Source organism: Geotrypetes seraphini, chromosome 16 (genome assembly GCF_902459505.1).
Source record: "Geotrypetes seraphini chromosome 16, aGeoSer1.1, whole genome shotgun sequence".
Classification (NCBI taxonomy): domain Eukaryota; kingdom Metazoa; phylum Chordata; class Amphibia; order Gymnophiona; family Dermophiidae; genus Geotrypetes; species Geotrypetes seraphini.
The window spans coordinates 54,280,294-54,305,869 of NC_047099.1; the positions used below are offsets into that span (position 1 = coordinate 54,280,294).

The 25,576-nt window shown below is 46.3% G+C and overlaps 1 protein-coding gene across 2 annotated transcripts; it reads right to left on the reverse strand.

Annotated features, from left to right (window-relative positions):
- Positions 1–963: 963 nt before the first annotated feature.
- Positions 964–23,971, reverse strand: WDR46 (WD repeat domain 46). 2 transcript variants are annotated; one of them, XM_033925492.1, is made up of 16 exons: positions 23,855–23,971; positions 23,265–23,429; positions 23,097–23,177; positions 22,180–22,292; positions 21,868–21,955; positions 20,081–20,142; positions 19,002–19,106; positions 17,359–17,509; positions 16,827–16,962; positions 16,615–16,714; positions 9,616–9,769; positions 9,290–9,437; positions 4,653–4,747; positions 3,720–3,815; positions 3,308–3,421; positions 964–2,368 (listed from the first exon to the last, which is right to left on the reverse strand). In XM_033925492.1, exons 1-16 carry the CDS (start codon positions 23,930–23,932, stop codon positions 2,255–2,257), a joined length of 1,800 nt encoding a protein of 599 aa, XP_033781383.1. In that variant the 5' UTR covers positions 23,933–23,971; the 3' UTR covers positions 964–2,254. The 2 variants fall into 2 exon arrangements, with proteins under 2 accessions (XP_033781383.1, XP_033781384.1); XM_033925493.1 differs by having other exon boundaries at positions 23,820–23,936.
- Between the last annotated feature and the right edge of the window lie 1,605 nt (positions 23,972–25,576).

The following is a 25,576-nucleotide window of genomic DNA, read 5'->3' on the forward strand; positions in this document are numbered from 1 at the left end:
TATGTTTCTATCATTTACTTCAAAACCTCCTTCCTACCCACAAATTTACTTATCTCTTTATAAATTTATTAAGATATTTATTGGAATATTTATTAATGAAATGGTTAAAAATCCAAACTAACCGGGGAGTGCAATTTTTAAATTATTAAACTTCATCAATATTTGTATTATTCTAAATATATATTTTATACAAGAGCAACAACACTTATCTTAGTGGCTTTCCAGCCAGAGCCAACGTTGGGGGACCATGAACTGCCCGACGCTCACACTCAATTTAGCCCAAGACCCATTTGGTCCACAAGTTTGGAAGGCAAGTGGCACAACAGCAACATTGTCCCCCGAAGAAGGCTTTTCATTAGCTGAAACGCTCTAAATTGAGTGTGAGCGTCGGGCAGTTCATGGTCCCCCAACGTTGGCTCTGGCTGGAAAGCCACTAAGATAAGTGTTGTCCACCCCTGATGTAGGGTATCCAGGATCTTTGCATGTCCTTGGGGAACAGGTCTGGTTGGCTTAGCTCCTGTGATAAATCCTGGTCCAAGTTTCTGAAGCTGGTGCTATAGAACCTATCCCAACCTGGGACGCTGACTTCCTGACCAGTAATCCTATTAACCTTGAAATGTAGACAAATATGAAGAAACTTAAATAAATGTTATAATCTTACATTTTCCTGGGGTGGCTCCATTTTGAATTACGAGGCATGTTTAAGCCCTGGTTGACACTCAGGAATTGCAAAACATTGGAAAGGTCAGGTCACTTTGTTTATAAAGGGGCAGATTTGCACTGGAAAAAAAACTAGTGCCCCCGGGCAATATAAAGAATTAGGGCCTAGTGTACATACATTGTTTCATCAAACCTTTCACGGCACAATACTGGAGCACATGAACCCCTGGGCATGTTATCAGCAACTGAAGGTCAAAGTGGCAGGTCCACAACTGAAGCATCCCTTCTTGTTAGTCAAATAAATTCAGATATACAAACTTTTATTGTTTTATTGTGCAAAATATACATTGTCTGATGAGCTCCAAATGTCCAAAATGCCTAAAAGAAAAAAGCAAGACAACCAAAATAAAGTTTCTTTAGAAACACTGCAGGGAGAGACTTATGGTTGTACTTTAACTGCAGTCGGGAGGAGGGGGGGTTGTCTATGCACCCGAGGGCATGTTGGAACAGTAGTGAGTACCCAGCAGAATGTGATCCCTTCAATCTACTGGTGCTGTTGACCCAGGGACATGGCAAGGGGCTGTTATGCCCATGACCAGGGGGTAATTGAAATTCAAAATACTACATAATATGTCTCCTCAAGTCTGCTTATCTGGGTGTTGCCAAGACAACATCAAAAGTTTCCACAACAAGTATCTGCTATCTTGACCTTTTTGACCTGGGAGTTGCCCAAACCGCATCAAAAGGATGGGAAGCTGATTTCTTCAACACCTCCTTGTAAATCTGTCATTCTGACCTCCTTGACCTAAGTGTTGCCCAAACAACATCAAAGGGACTGGCCAGGGGGGTAACTGAAACTCAGCATACTACTGACATGAATCCACAAGTCTGTTTATCTGACATTCTGACCTCCTTGACCTGAGTGTTGCCCACATCACATCAAAGGGAGAGTGAAACCAGATGAGAAGCCGGTTTTCTGCAACACCTCCTTCTGACATCCTGACCTGGATGTTGTCAAAACACAGAACAAAAGACCAGCACCTGTGGTTTCAACAAGTATCTGCTATCTTGACCTCCTTGACCTGGGTGTTGCCAAAACAAGGAACAAAAGACCAGCACCTGCTGTTTATGCTTTTGAACTCAGCAGATTTCACCCTTTATAAGGACGGGACGCTGCTCCTAGAATTAGAATCCATGACGTCTGGAGGGAGAATCCAAGATGTCTAAAGGGACAGTCCTTTGGTCCACCCACCTATCAATTGTCAGGATTCCCAATTGTGAAGATGGTCGTTGTATGGGGTCAAGGTGATGCTATTTTTATTCTTATATAATAAAGGGTTATTGTTTATGCTTTTATATTGTCTGTGTGCTTTTCTGAGTGTCACTGATCATCCCATTTGTCAGAAATTAGTGGCGGAACAGGGGCAGAGCAGCACATCTGGATAGCAGATTAAAGGCTGCAAGCTCAGACCTCGTCCTGTAGCTGCTCCTAAGGTACACACAGCCATTGTTCAAACCCTCTGGAGACCATTTCCTTTTCTTAATATTGATGTTCGTTCCTTGAGGCCTAGTCCAGCAGGTTCTGGGTGAGTGGCTACTTCTTAAACCTGTCCAGTGCGGACTTTTGACCCAACAAAGCCATCTTCTCACTCTTCTTTTTCTCTTTTTCCTGCTGTAGCTTCTCCTCTACACTCTCCCGGATCAGTTTCTGGGGACAAAGAGTACAAATCAGAACCACAGGCAAGCAGAGAAATCTCGGCACAACGGGATACCTGAATGCAGGCTCTGTGCCACCACAGTTGGTCCCAGGCCACACAGGGGCCTGGGCTTCATTTCTAGATAAGGATACTGTAGAACAGTGGTCCCCAAGCTCGGTACTCAAGGGCTATAATCCAGTCGCATTCACAAAATGAAATATGCATAGGCATCTATTTGAATGTATTGGCTCCCCTTTTTTGTGGAAATCCTGAAGGTCTAACAACTGAGGTGCTGCCCCCAGGAACCAAGTTTGGGCACTCCTAATGTAGATACACATAGAGGGAATAGAGGTCTGCAAGGGAACAGGGATCGCGGGGGTCCTGCGGGAATCCCCCCTTATCCCACGGGACTCCCACAGGGACCCCCCTCTGCCCCATGGGACTCCCATGGGGACCCCCCCTCTAGCTAACGGGACTCCCACGGGGATGGAAGGTTTTGGAAGCAGGGTTCATCCATATAATATAAGGGACATATCAGCCTTAGTAAAAGAGGGGGTTTATAAGTTAATTACCTGAACAGAAAACAAAAAAAGAGTTCCACCAAAGAGATTCCACAAGGAAAACAGCAAAAGAAACTGTGGAATTGATGTAACTGTGGAATCAGAAGTAATTGCTGCTTTTTATGGGGACAGGCGGGGATGGAGGTAATTTCTTGCGGGGACGGAGAGGATCCCGACGGGGAGGGACGGAGAGGATCCTGGTGGGGACAGGTGGGGACAGAGAGGATCCTGGCGGGGATGGGTGGGATTTCTGTCCCAGTGCAACTCTCTAAGAGGGAGTCTAGTTCTGTTACAGTGACACCTAGTGGTAAGTTATATAATTGCGCCTGGAGCAATTCTGGAAGACAGGGGTGTGTTATCTCTGTGAATATGGGACCAGAGAATACGTACCCTCTGCTCCTCCTCAGCGACCATCTTTTTCCTCTTCAGCAGCTGCCCGGTTGAACTGCGTCCCTTTTTCTTGTGCTTAGGCTCAAACTTCTCCTTTGCCAGTGGGTCGAAGCCCTGCTCAAGTCGAATAGGATAGTAGAAGGAATGAGATAAAGAGCGAGTCTTCCTATATTTCGGCATGCCTCACTACCACTCTCAGCACTCTATAGTCTTTCCAACATCCCAAATGCTCTTTGGCCCTTGCTGGTTTTCCAGTGCACCCTCCCCCACTCCCTTGCGCTCCAGCCCTCCCCAACGTCCTATGTGTACCTTTGCCCTTAGTATTTTCCAGTGCACTCTCTCCCTCCCTACGCTCCTTATAAGCCCAGACATTTACTATTTCCCAGCGCACCCCTTCTCCCCTCTTGCTCACCAGCCTCTCCACTCGCTCTTTGTGCTTTTGCTCCATGGTGAGAAAATCCACTTCGCCAAGTATCCCAGGCTCCAGGGTAATCAGATCTGGCTGCACCTAAGATAAAAAGAGAGAGAGAGAAATCGGTTTGTGATGTAGCAGGCCCCTAAGTCATAGAATTGCAAAAGCAGGGCCAGAGAGGGCTGGACTGCAGGAGGACAACTAGTCTAGCCCCTGGCCTCAAGGTGCGACCTATGAACCATTTGGAGTGCTGGAGCATCTTTTAGGAGGGAGTCAGAGTCCCGGGAGTAGGAGGGCAGTGGGGGAAGGGATGGAGGCAATTGGGGAGGGGCTGGGTTTTCTTCCCTTCTTTTCTTTTTCCTTTCTGGTTCTATAAAAAAATTAAAACCTGGAGCGTGCAGGGAGATTTCATCAGATTGCTCTTGTTAGTATTGTTAAAGGCTGTTATGAGCTGTAGTTGCTCCTCTGTTATTATGATTTTATTGTTTTTTTATGGTGTGATAATTGTTTTCTTTGCATTGCTTCTTCAATAAAAATATTTCAAAAAAAGTATTATGGTAGATTATTCCTCACTAAATATTCTATGTTTAAACAAGCTTCAAAAACAACTTTTCTCTTCCGTAAATATTTGTTTTCAGTCTGTATTGATGCCAGAAATTTTTCTTGTTTATTCTACCTCTCTGAAATAGTAACAATCTATGCCGTTAGCTGCCTTGTACTTTGTTTGGTTAAGCAGTCTAATAATGACCATGTTCAAATAAAAATTGATAATTATGTAATTTGAGCAATTTCTCTGGCTTCTAACTTGGGTTACAAAGCGTAAGGAGGGATATAGTGCTTTCCCTTCCCAGCCCTCTCTTCTCAGCTCTCAAAAACCAGGTGTGCTAAGGGGAGCAGGGAACATGGCAGCCCATGGCCTGTCTTGACGTTTACCTTCTCCAGCAGGGCCTTCACTTCCCACTCCTGCCGCTGCTTCCGGCTGCGGAAGGGGTTATTCTCCAGAGCATCAAAGTTTGCCTCCCCAGCACCTGAGAGGAAAGAAAGATTATGTATGAGCGTGGGGTGAAGAGGAAGGAAAGACCCAAAATTATAGAAGCCTAACTTGCAAATACTAGCAGGGAGCGAGTATGCCATGTGACGGGGTAAGAGAGGAGCGCTGTTCCCTTTGAGTGGGAATCCTCCACCTGCAGGCCTGCCAGAGGGGGGTGCTGTTTCACTATCACGTTTTCAATAGGAAGGGAAAAGCCAGTTCTGAAGGACTCCAGGAAACCTAGCAATTGACAACACAATATTGCACAGCCCCCCCTCCCCCCCCCGAGGACTCCTGCTCAACTCAAAGGAAACAGTGGAGAAGAGCGAGAGAGATAGTAGCGATTTGGACTGAGTGGAGTTTGTAGCCCTTATTTACAGCAGTGAGCTGAAAACTGATGCCCTCCCTTGTGGCCTCAGGCAAATCATTTCCCTCCACAGTCTCCATTGTGAGCCCTCTGAGGCAGAGAAATGCCTACTAAACCTGCATGTAACCTGCCTACTAGGGCCGCACATTTAATGCGATTAACGCATTAAAACAACTCACGTTAATAATTTTAACGCGTTAATCGCGTCAAGCCACCTACCTGTACTTCTCTTCGTTTCACTGTTTTCTCCTTCCGGTATCCCTCTTTTTCTGCCCTCCCTGCACGCACGCGCACACATGCTCGCACTTGACCTCAACCTCCTCTTGCCGGCCCCCACCCCCCCAGCTTGCTTTTACAGTGTGCAGTGCCAAATACACACTGTATTTCTAAAGCCGCGAGCTATCCCTCGGTAGTGCACCCGAAGCTGGCGAGGATTCCCCTTCGCGGCAGCTAGTACGCTTCGTACAGACGCCGGCCACATCGACCGCGCGCCTGGAGCACAATGAGCGCTTTTCAGCTTAAAAGTGCTCACTGCAAAAGTGCTCACCGCTAAGGGGAAAAGAAAATTGCGAATTAACAACAACAATTCTGGGAAAGACAAGAAGTCCAGCAAGATCTCGTGGTAGACAGTCTAGACTTGACAAACATTAGAGAGATCAGATGTGGAACTGGCTGCAGTGGCTACATTGGCACAGGACTCGGATCGAGAATGGCTATTAAAAATGTTCTTTAAATATTTGCGCCTGCTGTATCCTGATTGTACTTGGGACTGCTCACTGAACAGCCCACTTGTACTACAGCCAAAAGTTTGTGTCTCAGTCTCCACCTGCTAGTAGAGGTGCGTTATAACCTATCAGTTTCTGTGCCGGTCTGGAAGGACAATAAAGAACAGGAAATTCTGTTCAGAGGCGGGATCTAAACAGGGAGAGCTCACGGCTTTAGAGAAGCAGTGGCACTGCAGACTGTAAAAGCAAGCTGGAGGGTGCCGGCAAGGGAGAGGGAGAAGGAGATACCGTGCGTTTGTTTATGTGCGGGAGGGGAGGGGGGTGTCGGCGGTAGCAGCAGGCGACTACAATGGCAAACAGCCTCCAGGCTTTGAGAAGAGTGAGAGCAGTTTTTCACCAACAACACTTCTCTGTATTGGTTCAATCAATCATTTTGTCAGGGTTGGATTACTGCAATTCAGAACACTGCAGCTAAACTTATCTTTGGTAAGAGTAAATTTGATCACGTAACCTCTCTGCTCAAGGAATTCCATTGGCTTCCAGTGTATCTCAGAATTCAATTTAAGTGCATTTGTATTGCATTTAAGATTCTATTTGCCATTTTTGCCACTTTGATTCCTTTAGACTGGAATGTTCATAGATCTCATCTTGCCAGGAGTTCTCAAAAATTAAAACTTACATTTCCCTCTCTCAGTGGTAAAAACAGACCCTTTAAGAGATTTAGTCATTCTTTTGCTTTTAAATTAACCAAATTCTGGAATGCTTTACGGTTTACATTAAGAAGTTTAGGTTCTTTTGTTTTATTCTGGTAAGTTCTGAAAACTTTTTTGTTTGCTAAACATTTCGGAAATTAACTATTTCAGTCTACTTTTTCTTGTCAAATTTATGTATTATGTTTTATATTATTGTAAACCGAGTCGAGCTCCTCTTGGTTGATGACTTGTTCTATAAAACTAAGTTTTAGTTTAGTTTTATTGGGGAAATTCATATGCCTGAGTGCAGAGGGACAGGAGAGGCAAAGATCTGGGACCCTCAGGAGAGTAGAATGAGAGATGCCAGAGTGCAGGCATAAGGAAGGGAGGGGAGAGGGTGCCTATGAAGGGAGGGGAGAGGGTGCCTATGAAGGGACGGGGAGGGGAGAAAGGAGATGTGTCCATGGAGGGGAGAGGATGCCCAAGAAGGGAGGGGGATGGGAGAAAGGAGATGTGTCCATGGAGGGGAGAGGGTGCCCACAAAGGGAGAGGAGAAAGGAGATGTGTCCATGGAGGGGAAGGAAGAGGAGATGAAATGGAGCCCATGGAGGGGAAAAGAAGAAAGGAGAGGTTGCCTATGAAGGGACGGGGAGGGGAGAAAGGAGATGTGTCCATGGAGGGGAGAGGGTGCCCACGAAGGGAGGGAGAGGGGAGAAAGGAGATGTGTCCATGGAGGAGAAGGAAGAGGAAATGAAATGGAGCCCTTGGAGGGGAAAAGAAAGGAGAGGATGCCCATGGAGGGGAGAGGATGCCTATGAAGGGACGGGGAGGGGAGACAGGAGATGTGTCCATGGAGGGGAGAGGGTGCCCACGAAGGGAGGGGGAGGGGAGAAAGGAGATGTGTCCATGGAGGGGAAGGAAGAGGAGATGAAAAGGAGCCCATGGAGGGGAAAAGAAGAAAGGAGAGGGTGCCTATGAAGGGACGGGGAGGGGAGAAAGGAGATGTGTCCATGGAGGGGAAAGAGTGCCCACGAAGGGAGGGAGAGGGGAGAAAGGAGATGTGTCCATGGAGGAGAAGGAAGAGGAGATGAAATGGAGCCCATGGAGGGGAAAAGAAAGGAGAGGGTGCCCATGGAGGGGAGAGGATGCCTATGAAGGGACGGGGAGGGGAGACAGGAGATGTGTCCATGGAGGGGAGAGGGTGCCCACGAAGGGAGGGGGAGGGGAGAAAGGAGATGTGTCCATGGAGGGGAAGGAAGAGGAGATGAAAAGGAGCCCATGGAGGGGAAAAGAAGAAAGGGGAGGGTGCCCATGGAGGGGAGAGAAAGAGAAGAGAAGAAAAGAAATGAGATGAGATGCAATGGAAACTAGACAGATTTCAGGAGGAAGAAAGATGGATATAGGGCAGAAAATGAAAGGAGACAAGAAATAATGAATGGACAAGTTGCCTTGGAGACAGGAAGCAGAACTAGAAGCAAGGAATAAGTGATTAGAGAAATACAAATCACCCAAACAACAAAGGTAAGAAAATCAATTTTCGATTCAGTAATTGAAATACGTCAGTTTTGAGAATGTACTGTATACCTGCTGTCTATATTTTAAACTTTACAGGAGGAAATGCGAGGGGGACACTTTATGTGATTAATCACGCGATTGAAAATTTTAATCGATATACAGTGAATAGCCCTTGTTACTACTGAAAACCAGGTGAGTTACATCCGGGTTCCGAAGAAGAGATTTAGATTCTGTTTCATCAGCACAACTTAAAAAGTTTATTACCTCTGTTACCTGTTAGTAACAGAATAACAGCAGTATAAGAAACATGGTATAGTATGGTACTTGGTTTATAGGTGTAATTTCTAGGAACTGTGTGACTCCTGGGTCTCGGTTAGAGAATGACACGGGGACAAATTTTTCCCTGTCCCCGCGGGAACTCATTTTCCCATCCCATCGCCGCAAGTTCTTTTCCTGTCCCTGCCCCATTCCTGCAAGCTAAACTAAACTAAACTAAACCTTAGGTTTGTATACCGCATCTTCTCCACGATCGTAGAGCTCGGCACGGTTTACAGGACTAAGATAGAATGGAACTCCAAAGGATGGTTGTGGAATAAGAGTAAGGAGGAATAGAGGGTTTAGGGTACCAGGGGGAGGTGTTACATTTTTGAGAAAAGCCAAGTTTTCAGATGTTTTCGGAAGAGTTGAAGGGAGCTCGAATTTCAGAGAGGGGATGAAAGGTTGTTCCAGAGCTCGGTGATTCTAAAGGGGAGGGATGTCCCTAGTTTTCCAGCTCTGTCCTCATCTGCAAAAGCCTCAAACGCTTTAATATCAGAATGTAGTAAGAGTGAGCCAAGTCTAGGACAATCCAGCCATGGTGATATCACTGATGAAGTTGGCTCTTATTGGTGGAATGAGGCATTGTGACATCACAATACCAGCTCCCCATTCCTGTAAGCTCTGTCTCATCTGCACAAGCCTCCAATATTTTAAAAATCATAAGTGTTCGACGCTTGTGCGGTTAAGGCAGAGCTTACAGGAACGAGGTAAGGACAGGGACAGCGGGGATGGTGAAAAATTTGTCCCCATGTCATTCTCTAGTCTCGGTCTAGGGAATAGCTTATGGGGTGGAGTGGCGTACTTGCCCAGAGATAAGCGGGAACCCATTTGGTGACCAAGAGGCTGCCACTGTGGCATGTACCACAGGTGAAGGTGGGGCCTGAGCAGGGCATGCCGAGTCCCTTCAAATATCCCTCACTTACCTGGCACAAGCATGCTGGTAAATCCCTCCCCGTGTCCAATCCCCAGCACATCCTCGTAGGGACAGAACTGTATCCCGTGAACACCCTGCTGCACCCGATGGACCATATACGGCTTGCGTGCTGGCTTCACATGTACATCTTTATACACCTACAGATGGAGACCCAGAGGTGAGAGGGGGGCGGGGAAGAGAAAAAGCAGGGTTGCATTCATCACTTCGGGTTCCCCAATCCCAGTAACTCCCTCCCCTCTCTTCCACACCCTGACATATCCTCCGCTCCGTTGCTAATTTTCCACGGTAATCATCTCGCCTTCCCTTCCCTGCTACCTGCACGGTGTCCCCACAGCCGGCTGCTAGGAGGCTCTTCTGGCTGAAACTCAGATGCGAGGCTCCAAAAGGGATCACGTAAGAATGCAGTAAGCGGTACATGCGAACATCGTAAACTTTTAGCTTCCTGTCCAGTCCCGACGTGATCATGTACCTGCGGCAGAAACAGCGAGATATGAAGTCAGACAACAGGGTGACTAGGGCAGATTCAACCATTTGGTAAGCCCAATGCCAAACAAAGCGTTATCAGGCTCCTCCATGATAATATATATACATTTTAAAATATCAACAAACAGGACCCTGTATGTTCTGACTGCAGAAAAAAGGAAAGAGCAGATCAGAAGCAACTTAGAGGATCATACATTGGAATCCTCCCCACCCCTGCTAACTTTCCATTGGTAGCTCAAAACTTTTTCTCAAGATCTATTAAATTAGAAGATGTTCTTCACTTAGAAATTCTTTTTAAAGTCCTTCCAATTTCCAGTAATATGTTGAATGGCAACCCCCGTCAGTATTAACAAAAGTTTATTGTTATTTGCTGAAATTTGACTCTTGAATCTCATAGACGTTCCAAATAAAATAGTATCATAAACTTAATTATACCTTTTGGTGGAATTCAGTTTGTCATATTTATAAAATGGAGAGAGTGCTTGCTATACAGCAAGGAAATTATAATAGTTTCAAAAAGATTTGGGGGGGCCATTGATTGCATAATCCAATGATTAGACACCTTGGACACCTTTTTATTACATGGGGAGGTATGTTATGTGATTTAATGGGTTTATTCCTGATGAATGGGATGGGTGGGGGAGGGATATTTTTTTTTTTTTTTTTTATCATTAAATGTTTATTAAAAGATTTTGAGTATTAAAGTATACACACCAGAAATTGCATAACAGAAACAACAGAGGTGCAAACAAGCATACAAAACCACAACCAGAGATCTATAAGTCTCATCATGCTCCCCCAACAATACAATCATCAAAGAGTGCTCCCACCCCTACCAACAATCCCCCAGTAGAAAGCAGTAACCCTAACTCCACTATATCCCCCCACCCCCCCGCACTACCACTAACAAAGAGGGACTCCCTGTTGGTTCTGCAGGAGAGTCCCCCCATCCACCATCCCCCCCCCCCGAAAGAAGCTTAAAACAAAGATTCGATTTTTTCAAGGATTCGTGTCCAAGTCCGTGTGTAAGTATAATAGTAACCATGACGCTTTGCAATAGACAGTTCCATTTGATAAATAAATTGAAGCTTAAGAGTCCAATCCAGTTGAGTAGGTGCCAGTTCCTGCTTCCAATGAGCAGCAATCAAGCACTTGGCAGCCGCCAAACCCCAGCGTCTAAGTATGGTTTGCCAGGAATATAAACACACATTATAAAGGCCCAACAAACACCCCTGTGGAGAAAATGGCAATAAAATTTGTAACAGTTGTGATAAACATCCCACGACCTTCCTCCAGTAAGGCTGTAGGATAGGGCAGTCCCACCAAATATGCAAAAAAGTCCCCGAAGCCAACCCACATCTCCAACACAGTACCGAAGCACCAGGGAACATTCGATGTAGTCGCTCCGGCGTGTAGTACCACCGAATGACCACTTTATAGGCATTTTCCTTAATAAGTGCACAAGAGGATGCCTTGCCTACTTCTGTAGTGATCAGTGCCCACTCCCCAACCGAGAAGGTACAACCCAGATCCACCTCCCAAGCCCGCTGGTAGAGAGCCGGGAAAGAAAAGGAGCCCCGAATATATTGGTAAAGAACAGAAACCGGTTTAGGAAGGCCCCTAAGTGTGACCCACAAGTGAGCCAAGGGATCTAGAGACTGAATAGGCTCCCGATCCCACTTCTGGGAGTGAAGAAAATGACGTATCTGAGAATAGGCTAGAAAATCTCCTTTGGGCAAGGCAGCACTGATTCTGAAGGTTTCAAAAGACACCAGGACCCCCTTCTGAAGCACATCCCTAAAGGTGTGTAGCCCCAACTGCGCCCAGCGCACAAAAACAGAACTCTCCCCACCGGCCGGGAACATGGGCTCCTCCCGCATCGCACCAAGCACCGATGGGACCACCCCACCCCCCCAACGCTTTCGAGTGACACACCACACTTTCACTAGATGGTCCAAAAACGGATTCCCCGGAACCGCCACCGTCCGGCCCCCCATGGACGAGGACCAAAGCCAATGTTTCAAGCAGGGACGACCCACAAAATGCTGCTCCATGCGTACCGCCAATTTAAAGTCCGCTATTTCCCAATCCAATAGGAGCCGCAGCTGAGCAGCCCGGTAATACCAGAACAAATTCGGCACCGCCCGCCCCCCTTTGTCCCTGGCCGCCCACAATGCAGCTCTGGAAATACGAGGGGATCTCCCCTGCCAAATAAACCGAAAGAACAAAGTGTGCAACTGTTTCAACACCAATTTGGGAACCGAAATCGGTAACGTTTGAAAGAGAAAAAGCAAGCGGGGTAAAATATTCATTTTTAAAACTGCAATGCGACCCCACCAAGACAACCAAAACCCATTCCAGCGTTGTATATCAGTCCGGATTTGGTGAATAATCCGAGCGTAATTAGCTGTATATAATTGGGATAAATCAACCGGTAAACGAATCCCCAAATAGCGGATAACCCCAGGAGCCCAGCGAAAGGGAAACCGGGCAGCTAATCTACGCTGATCCTCAGCCCCTAAAGTTACACTCAACAGTTCAGATTTATCCATATTCACCGTAAACCCCGAAACCCTCCCATAGTCCAACAAAAGATCCACCAAAATAGGTAACGAGACCTCCGGTTCTCGGACATACAATAACACATCATCGGCAAACAGTGCTAATCGATGTTCCATATCCCCAATCATCACCCCTAATAAATCACCATGTTCCCTAATACGAATGGCCAGAGGTTCCATAGAGAGAGCAAACAACAGAGGAGACAAAGGGCATCCCTGTCTAGTGCCTCTCCCTATGGAAAAAAACTCGCTATAAACCCCATTTGCACGCACTGTGGCTCTGGGGGCCGCATAGAAGGCTTGCACCCAGGCCAAAAAAGAAGCTCCCAACCCCATCCGAGTCATCACTTCCCACAAGAACTCCCAGTCAACCTGATCGAAAGCCTTCTCCGCATCAATTGCCAAAAAGGCAATCTTGGCAGAAGACCTCTGTGCCGCCCACATGAGATGTAACGTTCGTCTAATATTATCACCAACCTGCCGCCTTTGAACAAAACCCGATTGATCCAAGTGCACCAGAGAGGGCAGAACTCGGCCCAAGCGAAGCGCCAAGACCTTTGCTAAAATTTTTGCATCCGTATTCAATAAGGAGATCGGTCGATATGACCCACACCCAGTAGGATCCCTACCCGGTTTAAGCAGGACTGTGATCCCAGCCTCTCCCATAGTAGAGGGCAACGATGAACCTCCCCGTATCCCGTTCGCAACTCTAACCAACAGCGGAGCGAGAATCTCCCGAAAAAGTTTATAAAACTGATTAGTATACCCATCCAGGCCAGGCGATTTCCCCAACTTCAAATTAGCAATGACTCCCAGGACCTCTCCCAATTCAATAGGTTCATTAAGCATATCACTATCCACGTCCGAAAGCCGAGGAAGCCGCAACTCCGAGAGATATCCCTCCAGAGCCATTGCATCTCGCCCCCCTGATTTCTGATACAAATCAGAATAAAATTTAAGGAAGACCGCGCTAATAGCCGAATCTGAACGATGTACCGTACCCCGCGGATCCCTTATCTCTGTAATAGCTGCTCTCGCTTGCTTCAGCTTAATAAGCCGAGCCAGTCGAGATCCCGGGGTATTATTATACTCATAAACCGTTTGACTCAAACGCTCTCTCAATAACTCATATTCCCCCATCTGCAATAAAGAAAGTTCCGCCCTTACCCTAAGAAGATGCTCATACACCAAGGGGTCCTGGTGTCTCTGATGCTGCCTCCCCAACCGCTCTAACTGTTCATGCAATGCCAATGAACGTTGCGCCCGTTGACGCTTACGACGAGCCCCCCACTTAATGAAAATACCCCGCACCACCACCTTCAGGGCATCCCACAAAGTCGCATCGCTAACCGTGTTATTATCATTAATCTGGAGGTACTGGTCTACCGCCTCAGTCACCTCCCGAACCACCACAGGATCTTTCAATAAAGACTCATTGAGTCTCCAGAAACGCCGTCCCTCCCCAGCCCAGTAACCCGTACAGGCCACCCATACAGGCGCATGGTCAGAAATTTGAATAGTTCCTATTTCAGCTTGTCGAATCCCCCCCCACGAATTTCGATGGGTCCATAGCCCGTCTATACGTGCATACGATTTATGTGCATGTGAGTAATGAGTATAGGAACGCTGTGTGGGATGAGACAGCCTCCAGCAGTCCACCAAGCCCAGAGAAGAGAACAATGACAGTAAAGCCCGTCTAGCAGCCCTAGACGGAGAGCGAGTCCCGCCTACTGAATGATCCAAAACAACATCTGGTGTAACATTAAAGTCCCCCCCAAGGTACACAGACCCCTTCACCAACCCAACCAGATCCGCTTTAAGAGACCCAAAATAGCTGGCCTGATCTGTATTGGGGCCATACAGATTGATAAGAGTTATGGTGCGACCCTGTAACGTAGCCACAAGGGCTAAACAGCGCCCTGCACCATCACGATAAACTTGATTAACCACCAGCCCCAAGCCCTTGCGCACTAATATAGCCAAGCCCCCCACCTTCTTCCCTGGAGTCGCCCCCTGGTGAGTCCAAATCTGATCATAAAGGGGGGAACGTAAAACAGCCACATCTCGAGGCCTCAAATGTGTTTCCTGAAGTAAACAAACATCCCATTGCAGTCGAGCCAGTTCTTTACATACAATACTACGCTTACCCGGGCTATTAAGCCCATTAACATTCCACGAACCTATAGTGAAAAGCTTCTCCTCCCCCCCCCCCCCCCCCCTCCCCACCCTACCCCCCCCAGACCCCACCCCCCTCCCCCCTCCCCCATGCTGCCTCGAACCCTTAGTTCCAGGATTCGCCAGCGCGGAGAAAGTGCAAACCTCCCCTACAGGCAATCTTCACCCCTCCACTATGTCCAAGAAACTCCCAAAGAATACCTCCACACCTTGTCACCATGTGCCACTCCACACCCCCCCCTCCCTTGTATTCAACTCCCAGTCCTTCCCCCCTCTCACCCAACCCCCTGCAGACCAACCGTAACACATAACACAGTCCAAACCCAAACAGCCAGGTAACTAAACCACCCATCAACCACGCTGTGAAATATTACATGCAGAATTGGCAATACTACCATACAACCTTAGCACTAGTACATGCTAAATCGGCAATATTACTGGTAACATATTGGACAGCACTAAGCTATCAGAAATCTCCAGTCCAATAAAGCAGAGGGCTAGCTATAGCCTCCAGCTCCACCAGAAAGATCCAAGAAGTCCACTCCGAACCAGCCAAGGCCAAGCCTGGTATCAAGGCTAACCAGAAAAAGAGGAAACCGGTGTGTTCAGGACTGGGGCTTCGCTGACTTCTTGCCCGAGCGCAGTACAGTGCTCCAAGGCTCACTCTGCGCCGATGTAGAAGCCACCGCCGGCGGCCGGTCTGCATCCAGTAGATTCCCACAGCCCAGGGCCCGCATCTCCGCCCAGGCTTCCGACACCGTGCTCACACGTCTAGACGAACCATTAATAGTCAGCCACATGCCGAAGGGAAAGAGCCAACGGTATCTATGGCCCCCAGAGCGCAACACTTGCGTGACTTCATGAAACGCTCTCCGCTTCTGCAACGTAGTCCAAGCCAGGTCCTGAAACACTCCCACAGCCAAATCATTCCACCGGAGAGCAGACTGTCGACGGCCAGCCAGCAAAATTCTTTCCTTTAGGGTGAACTCCCCAAAGCAAGCGATGATATCCCGGGTGCCCTGGGCTCGGGCAGTTCCCAGACTACGATGGGCACGTACCAGCACAATGGTCTCCGGTACATCCGCCCCGTCAGCACGCAGCAGGTGTTCACAAAAAGCTCTAACCACCGCTTTACAGTCTCTGTAAGCCTCAGTTTCAGGGATTCCCTTAAAGCGCAGATTGCTGCGCCGAGAGCGATTTTCAAGGTCCTCCACTTGATTCTGTAGTTCCCGGAGCTCGTTAGATATGCGGCCAGTAACATCCTTGGTTGTAGACACCTCCGCAGTAAGAGTGGCCACGTGGTCTTCAGAAGCCGAGACTCGGGCTCCCAATGCACTGACCTCAGATTTCAGCTCCATTATTGCAGCTCTGACATCCCCCCTCACTCCAACGATTTCTGCCTTCAAGTCTTTGAACCAGTCCGTTATTGATTTCGGGGGCAGCTCTCCAGCATCCCCCATCTGCTCTGGCAGGCCCTCATCCTCCGACTCGGAGGGAATCGCCGATCCGGCCGCCATCTTTTTTTTCTCCCCCCCGCTGCTCGCCGCCTCTAAGCCCGATTTCTCGGGCGGATCTCCAAAAAATTTAAATTTTTCGAGGCGCTTGCGAGTCGCCATGGAAAGGGGACCCCGGATCACCCACAAAGTGGCCGAAACTCCTCACTTTGGAAGCGCTCAGCGCGCAGTGCAGCAAAAGCCCGACGGAGCTTCTGCTTTAAGCTGCCATTCGGCGAGATGACGTCACTTCCTCCTCCGGGAGGGATATTTTTTATATGCATTTGACAATAATTGTTAGAATGTCAAGTGATTTCTACGAATTATCTGATTGAATATTGTACACTTGTTGCAAGAGTTAAAACTGAATAAAGAATTTAAAATAAGAAATTCTTTTTAAAAGTGGTTTTATCAAATTTTAAATAAAAACTTGAAGCTTGAAGCTCTGTTACCACCCCCCCCCCCCCACCCCTAGGCACGTGCCTGGTTTGCCTACATATTAATCCTGTGCTGAGAGTGAAAGGCCAAGGGGATACGAGAGAACAGCTGCAAAGGTTTGGTGGAATGGTCTCGCCTCTCACCCCTCCAGCCCCACTACTTACTTTCCAGTATTGTCAACGGTGACAGCTCTCACTGCAGCCTTATGACAGAGCATCTTTACCAAGGGCTCCTTCAGATTTGGGCTCCAGAGGGATACTGTACCTGCAGATGCAAAGAGGGAAACATAGGAGTGAGATGTTTGCCACTAGGGGGCACTCTGAGGACATAGGAGATGGGCACAGTAAAAGGAGGGGGATCCTTGGGGTGCTCTTACCATTGGGGTGCCCCAAGTGGATGATAGCATTGTGAGGGTTTTGTGCCATGACGTCCAGGCGGCCAGCCTTGGTACAAATAGCTGCAATCTCCTTCCCAACGGAGATATCCAAGTACTGCAGGAATCCAGTTGCACTCTGGGAAGACAGCAAAGGCTTGTGGGTACACGTGAAGAGGTAACGCCCTCCAATTTAGAAAATAATGAAAGACAGGGACATGCTGTTCTGCGACTCTGGAAACTGAGGCGACGTCCTTTCACCCCCCAAGCCTGAGACACTCTTCTCTTGCTCCTGGACAGTGACCGCCTCCGGGGCTCCGTGACATGTTCCCTCTCTACTGCTATGGAAACAATTGACAGTGCCCCTTCCCCTCCCCCCCCCCAATAAATGCAGAAGGAAATCCAGTGCACGAACAGAAACATTTCACACAGAAACTAGGTCTAAACAGTCTTCTCATGCTCTCAGACAGGGACCGGCCTTCGGGGGCCTTCACACATTCGGTCCTGTTCAACCTCCCCCGCAGCAGATACTTACACAGGTGGCCAACAAGAAGTGATACGGCAGGAACTCCATCTTCAGCACGTCGTTGAATTTCTTCACACAGTGCAGTTCCACACCCTGGTTGTCATACACGTAAAGCCATTTCTTCTGTGCCACGGCAAACATGTTTTCTGTGTGCAGCCACCTGCCATCGTACATGTGATAACTGTAACCTCTCCTACACAAACACAGCTAATATTCTGTGTATGACCCCCCCCCCCCATGAATGCCAAATCAAAAGGATCCACCAGTCTCGCACGTTACTGGGGCCACGTGTGTGTCGTGGTGCGATTCTGCCGCCTCCCTCGAGTCCTGACGCAAATGCCATCTGTCCTGCTTCCCAACTACCGAAGCTGCCGTCGAAGCCCACTTCCTGCCTTGATCCTGATCTGTTTAGCCACTGACGGGACACAAACCTGATGCCCAGCATCAGTTTCATTTCTCAACCTCTGAAGCTGCTATTAAAGCTCATTCTAGTTATTATTTATTTTATTCAGTTTGCTATACTGTTCTCCCAAGGGAGCTCAGAATGGTTTACATGAATTTATTTATGTACGCAAGCATTTTTCCGTCTGTCCCGGTGGGCTCACAATCCATCTAATGTACCTGGGACAATGGGGGGGGGGGGGTTAAGTGACTTGCCCAGGGTCACAAGGAGCAGCGTGGGTTTGAACATACAACCTCAGGGTGTTGAGGCTGTAGTTTTAACCACTGCGCTACCCTAGAAATCAAAATGTAGTAAAAGTGAGCCAAGGCTAGGACAATCAAGCCATTGTGACATCACAGCTGAGGTTGGCTCTTATTGGTGGAATGAGGCTTTATGACATCACAATACCAGCTCTGGTTATCAGAAGCTGAAACTTTTTACACTATTTATTTGCTCAATTTGCTATACTGTTCTCCTAGGGGAGCTCAGAATGGTTTACATGAATTTATTCAGGTACTCAAGCATTTTTCCCTGTCTATCTAATGTACCTGGGGCAATGGGGGGATTAAGTGATTTGCCCAGGATAACAAGGAGCAGCGTGGGATTGAACCCACAACCCTAGGGTGCTGAGGCTGTAGCTTTAACCACTGCGCTACCCTAGAAACCAAAATGTAGTAGAAGTGAGCCAAGTCTAGGACAATCAAGCCATTGTGACATCACTGATGAGGTTGGCTCTTATTGGTGGAATGAGGCTTTATGACACCATAATCTCAGCTCTGGTAATCAGAGGCTGAAACGTTCCACACTATTTATTTATTCAATTTTCTATACCATTCTCCCAGGAGAGCTCAGAACGGTTTACATGAATTTATTCAGTTACTCAAGCATTTGTCCCCGTCTGTCCCGGTGGGCTCATAACCTATCTAGTGTACCTGAGGCAATGGGGGGATTAAGTGATTTGCTCAGGGTCACAAGGAGCAGCGTGGGTTTGAACCCACAACCCCAGGGGTGCTGAGGCTGTAGCTTTAACACTTTTAGTTGGATTCCATCCCTTTTCTTTATAGTATTCTTCTGCGTTTACCCCGTGCCTTCTTGAATTCCCAGCCTTCCACAAAAGGGCATTCCAGACATCCACCCTGACAATGCCCCTCCCACCCTGCAACTCATGACCTCTAGTTCTACCAATTCCCCATCAGAGCAGAAGACTCACTTAACATCATTTATGGATTCCATGACATTCATCTCACACATTAGGCTCTTGGCGTGCCAGTCCATTGCGGCCACATGTCCCCGTCTTCCCCCCAGCAACAGATATCTGCAGGAAGAACACAAGGGACAACCTTGGATTTATTTAAAGAAATGTGTATAGTTTGTAAGATCTTGGAAGGTCACTGTCTGGAAGGGGCGTCTTCAATAATTCATTCATTACATCCTAACACAAAAACTAGGAAGTACTGTATAATTATTTGCTTCTAGCTTTTCCTTCCACACAGAATATAAGATTTGAATCACTTTTTTCTCATTCTTTATTTTATGCTGTGCAATTATGGAATCATTTTCCAATTGATATTCACTTTTCTCAAAGTTATTTTATTTTTCACAGAATGGTGAAGACTTATCTATTTTTCAATTTTTTCTAATGTAAGTTGAGAATTAATTTTTTTTTTTTAAATTTCCCGACATGATTCAGTCATTTTTTTCTTTGTAACTTGCTTAGAACCTTATTTAAGGAAGTTGACAAGCTATAAGTTCATTATATAATAAGCATTGATATAAAGAGAGCATACGAGATAACTCAAGTTACTGAAATAAAGCCTATAAAACGTTTATGAGCAGAAAAGTGCAGGGGAGACTGGGACAGAAAAGTAAGCATACAGAACACTGGGATATCGTCTCTGCTCTGTATACAGTATGTGTAGGAGAAATAACTGGGCTATTACCTATCTTCTCCCCCCCCCCTTAAACCCCCTCTCTCCTCTCTCCCCTGCCTATCCTCTCCCTAAATCTCAATATAGTCCTCTCCTAGTCCTTACACTGACAAACTGTATCTAAACTCATAGAACTGTTCTTAACCTAAACTACTTATATGTAAAGTCTACTCTTAATTTGCTTATTCTCCCTTTATTTAAATTACATCACATTCTTATAGTCCAAACATTTAAACCTGTTGTACTTCTTATATGTCAAATTACTCTCCATTGTGTATGTTCACTTGTAGACCGTTCTGAGCTACTGGGAGGACGGGATAGAAATCTAAATAAATAAATAAAAAAATAAATAAATAAATACCTGCCATTTCGCGTGTAGTTTAATCTGTAAGGTCCAAACTGGTTCAGAACCAGGTTAAAATGCTGAAGGGAAAAGGAGAAAAGAGGAATGATGGAACTTAACGCCCCAAAAGATAAATGCAGAAGATTTTCTTTATTAATCAAAACTCCTTATAACTTTATGAATCCTCTAAGACAGGGGTGTTATGGTCCCTCCTTGAGGGCCGCAATCCAGTCGGGTTTTCAGGATTTCCCCAATGAGTAGGCATGAGATCTATTAGCATACAATGAAAGCAGTGCATGCAAACAGATCTCATGCCTATTCATTGGGGGAATCCTGAAAACCTGACTGGATTGCGGCCCTCGAGGAGGGATTTTGACACCACTGCTCTAAGATGTACATTTTAAATGTTACATTATCCGACTCTTCCCCCCCCACATATATTTATTCTACATGAAGAGCCTTGTACCTCCTCATACTTCTTACATATTTCCATCCCAACTGTCCCCCTTCTAGCCCAATGCCATCCTCTCAGTGTGGCTTCTCAGAAGGTCACAAGGTATTTACCACCACACTTCAAAACCTGCTTTCAGTCTCGTCTGTACGTGAACTATTTCTTGACACCAACCGCAAAACTATCCTCTCAGTCACTGCCCCCACTCTACGGAACGCCCTTCCGTTGGACCTTAGACTAGAAACATCTCTCGAAAAGTTCAAATGTAAACTAAAAACATTCCTCTTTATAGATGCCTACACATTCCGACTTTTTTCATTTCAATAAGAGCCCAAACAGCTTCTAGGCAGTCGGTAATACCGAATTGAAACACTTCTTTTGAAACGACCTCTACCCTACCCTAGAGTGTTAAGCCCCTTCCTCTCTTCCCTCCCGCTTATGATTTTATTTTCCATTGGATTTAATCTCTTACCATTTCCCACTCATTCCCTTTGGTACCAGTAAGTCAGCATGTTTTGTCACCCCCTCTACTTTTATTTTAATAATATTTTATAATTGTAAACCGTTTAGGTATGTTTTTGATAAACGGTATATCAAAGATTAAATAAACTTGGAAATGTACACGTTGCGCTTAGGGGGAGGGTTTGGAAATACTGTTCCCACCCCCAGGAATTCCAGACCCCCAGGAATATTTTCGTGCCTCTAGATCCCACAAAGGTAAAATTTATGTTCAAACAATTTTTTATTGATGACAACCAATAAGAACAATAGAATATACGGCAAAATAGGCAACAAACCAAACACCTCCAAAGTGCCAACAGTCCAGGAGCTATAGTCATCAAAGGCATTTTAGTGGGACAATACAACATAACCCCCCCATTGACCCCCAACTACCTATATCAGCGACCCACTGCTGCACACCACCCCCATACAAGCTGTCAAAGGCTTAGGCCTGTAAAGTCCACAAAGTCGGTGAGGGCAGTGCATGTAGGTGAATGTGGAAGACCAACCCAACATACAGTCATCCATAAGTAAAACAATACACATCAGTACCAGTTACTGAACTCGTACCTACCCCTCTAGGGGGAGAACTCTCAGTAAACCCCCACCCATTACGTACTAAGGCAGAAGAAGAATCTACCCCCCCCCCAAAGAAAGACCCAACTCCACCCTCATTCCCCATGAGCTGTGGTGAAACATAGAGAGCCAGCCTTCAACAAACTAGACAACCTAGAGCAGACTCTCACACATCCAAGTTACTTAGAATCAAGCTTCTAGTCCCATGAGGCAATGATTGTAGGTAAGGTTCAAAGGTAAAATTTAAAAGCTGATCATTTATGGAGAGGTCTCTGACCTTTGAGCCACTAGTGATGTCCACGGCGTCAACAATATCCTCCTGCTGGATGGTACAGGTATCCTCACCCTCATCCCCTTCCAAAAACCTGTGGGAAAGGGCAGGGGGTTATCAAGGTTATCAAGAGAACAAACAAATGCTCCTCAACCCTAACTTCATATCCTCAAGACCCATCCCCTCTATCATTTTTTTTTTCTCCCCCCCCCCCCCCCACAAGACTGTAAGAGGTTATAAGAGAAAGAGACAGACACAAGAATGAGAGATCAAAATATATGTGCATAGACATATTGGATAGGGAGTTGATACACATACCCGGCTTCCTCTGGCAACAGCAAATCGAAACGAGCAGCCTGGGTCTTTGCAAGCTTCACTTTAGTCTCTAGAGTCTTCAGGTGACCTTTTAACTTACGGTTTGACACTTGCCCCTGCATCAGAACATTTAGATGTTGTGATATAAACTGCATATCCTACCCTGACTCTGTAGAAATTAAACACCATGATAATACATGGCATAGCCACCTCTGACTCTGCAGATATTACACTGTAATATAGCATGTCCTATCCTGACCCTGTAGATATTAAATACTACCCCGAGCCTGCATTAGAAAATGACATGGGGACAAATTTGTCCCCATCCCCGCAGGAACTCAATATCCCCGTTTTTGTCGCTGTGCCAGTCCCTGCCCCATTCCTGTAAGCTCTGCCTTAACTGCACAAGCCTCGAACACTTATGATTTTAAAGTGTTTGGGACTTGTGCAGATGAAGATGGAGCTTAGGCATTGGTGGAATGAGGCATTATGACATCACAATCCGAGCTCTAGAATGTTGCTACTTGTGATTTTAAAGTATTTGAGGCTTGTGCAGATGAGGACGGTGCTTAGGCATTGGTGGAATGAGGCATTATGACATCACAATCCGAGCTCTAGAATGTTGCTACTTGTGATTTTAAAGTGTTTGAGGCTTGTGCAGATGAGGACGGAGCTTAGGCATTGGTGGAATGAAGCATTATGACATCACAATCCGAGCTCTAGAATATTGCTACTTAGGATTTGAAAGTGTTTGAGGCTTGTGCAGATGAGGACGGAGCTTACAGGAATGGGGCAGGGACAGGAAAAGAACTCGTGGGGCCAGGACACAAAAATAAGTTCCCACGGGGATGGGGAAAAATTTGCCCCGTGTCATTCTCTCTAGCCTGCATCACTACACTTACAGATAATCTCTAACTCACCAGCTTGGTTTTCTCGCCACGTTCAAACTTCATGATCTTTTGTTGTGGGATGGAAGCAGGTCCCGGGAAGAGATCCACTTTCTGTGGAATACAAGCACAAGCTAATTAATATGGTGTTACAGGGGACATAGTCCTAAGGGAGCTGCAGAATCTATAAGGTTGCCTTACTCCAGACATCTGCTTCCTGCCACCAAGTCTCTTCTGCCGTCTCTCTCTAGGTTTTCTCTTTCTCTTCTCAGCTGACTTCTCCCCATCATCTCTGGGCTCCTCTGTCCTGGGAGTATCAGTGGCACTCTCCTTGGTCTGACTTTCATCCCAGTAGCGCTTTATCTTCTGCAAAAGGAGAAAAATTAAGGCAGTCAATCCCTAGCATGTTAGGGGTGAGATATTACCCAAAAGAGCTGTAATATACTATTGTGCCAAATGCAAATTTGCTAATGAAAAAGAAGATAAGCACCCAGAAAAGAAAAAAATCTAAATAATAGGGTTAGCTACTAAATCCCCTATTAGTGTCCTCTGAACACACATGCATTTCAGAAAATAACATAATATTTCAGGGAGGGTGTGAGATCTAGCATGCACAATATCATATTACTTTGTGAGGGGTGTAATATATTATTTAAAAAGAACGTATAGCATAATATTACTTCCAAGGGATGGATAAACAAATCTGCAACTATATCACAAGGGGAGGAGGGGGAGTTTGAACACAACATTTCTTACTGAAGAATGCTTCACATAAGGAAGTAATATATTACTTTAACGGTGCGTGATTTATCCTTTCCGCCGACATTAACCGGTCGCTTTGCTTCTGTTTCACTGCCGCCCACCGCCATGCTTACTGTCCGGTGCAATAAAGTCCCAGCAGCCCAACCCGGAAGCGACGGCGAGGATCAATAAAGTTACAACAAACAGGAAGAGAAATGGCGTACGTGCCGCGTGTCAGAAGCAAGGTCTCTGGCAGCCATTTTTAATGTGGGCAAGCAAGCTGCGGAAAAGGTAGGGTCCGTAGTGACGGCCATGTTTACTGTGGGCATAGAGCTAGAGGCATGAAAAGGACATGTCTAAATGGGGTATATGCTTTTTTTTCCCCCAGCTTTCTCAACTTATTGCCGACCGTGCTTCAACCCAATAAGGTCTGTGGAAGGAGAAATGGGGCAGGTCTAGGAGAAAGACTTTTGGCCAATCCTGGTTTTCAACTTTGAAGCCTACATCCAATGTTGCATGCATTGCAGTTCCCATACATTAGTCTTAAATCCAGGACTGACCCGAAATCTCCGTTCTTGAACTGGATCACCTAACAACTCCAAGTTATTTATGTCAAAGCAGCTACAGTGTAATTCCTTTCAAAACACCTGTTTATTCTCATACTCTACAATGGTCCCCAAACCTGCATCAGGGCCTTATTCTCAACACATTCAATTCTGATGGATTAGAGAGCTTTTGGTTTATCAGTAGCAGTCACCCATCTCAGCTCTGGGACTAAAGCAAAGACAGTGGAAGTACTAGAAATTAGTAAAGGAGCAAGCACTAAGTCACCGACTAGTCCCCTGTAGCACTGCTTAACTTGTGCTCAGCCTTGGCTCCCCTCCTTTCAGGTTTAAGGACATGCCATTGGCAAAGGCTAATGCTTACTGTGGAGGAATAACCTAATGGTTAATGCAGTGTTCTGAGAACCTAGGGACCAGGTTCAACCCTACACGCTTTTGTGACTTACTACTACTATTAATTAAACTTCTATTGCATCAGGTACAAAATATAAGTACCTGTCTGTAATAAGTTAAGCTGCATTATAGAAAAACATTAGCATCATATCGATGGCATTTGAATGTTCAATCTAATGGCTGCTTAAGTGTTTTTTTAAGCGTTATGCTGCCATTGTATATGTTATTGAATTTCAGTACTATTAAATATATATTTTTTATCAGTGTTCTTCAACCACCGGTCCACAGAAATTTCCTGCCGGTCCACAGGGCCAGCACGTGCATCAGGCCCAAAACAGTGTTCTTCAACCGCCGGTCCACGGTGCAATCGATGCAGCGTTATCTTCGAGCCAGCTCCCTCTTCCTGATTCAGTGCACAAAGCCACGGGCAGTGGTTCCTACGGGCGTCCTGCGCCTAAACCGGAAGCTTTCTCTCTGACGTTGCAACATCAGAGGGAAGGCTTCCAGATGAGGCACGGGATGTGCAAGGTGCAATTAGTACTATTATGGGGCAGGGTCTGTGGTGGAGATTGGGCAGAGATGGGCGGGATCTGGCCCATGACTTAGCCCTGTGTTCTTCAACCACCAGTCCACAGACCGATGCCGGTCCACAGAATAATTCTTTTATTTCTGCCGGTCCATAGGTGTAAAAAGGTTGAAAAGCACTGGTTTTTATAGTTTCATGGTAGTCTTTTTATTGTCCAGAGCAAACAAACCAAAACTGCAGACTTGAACACAGTGCAGGCAAATTTTATTTTGACAAATAAATCTTAACTA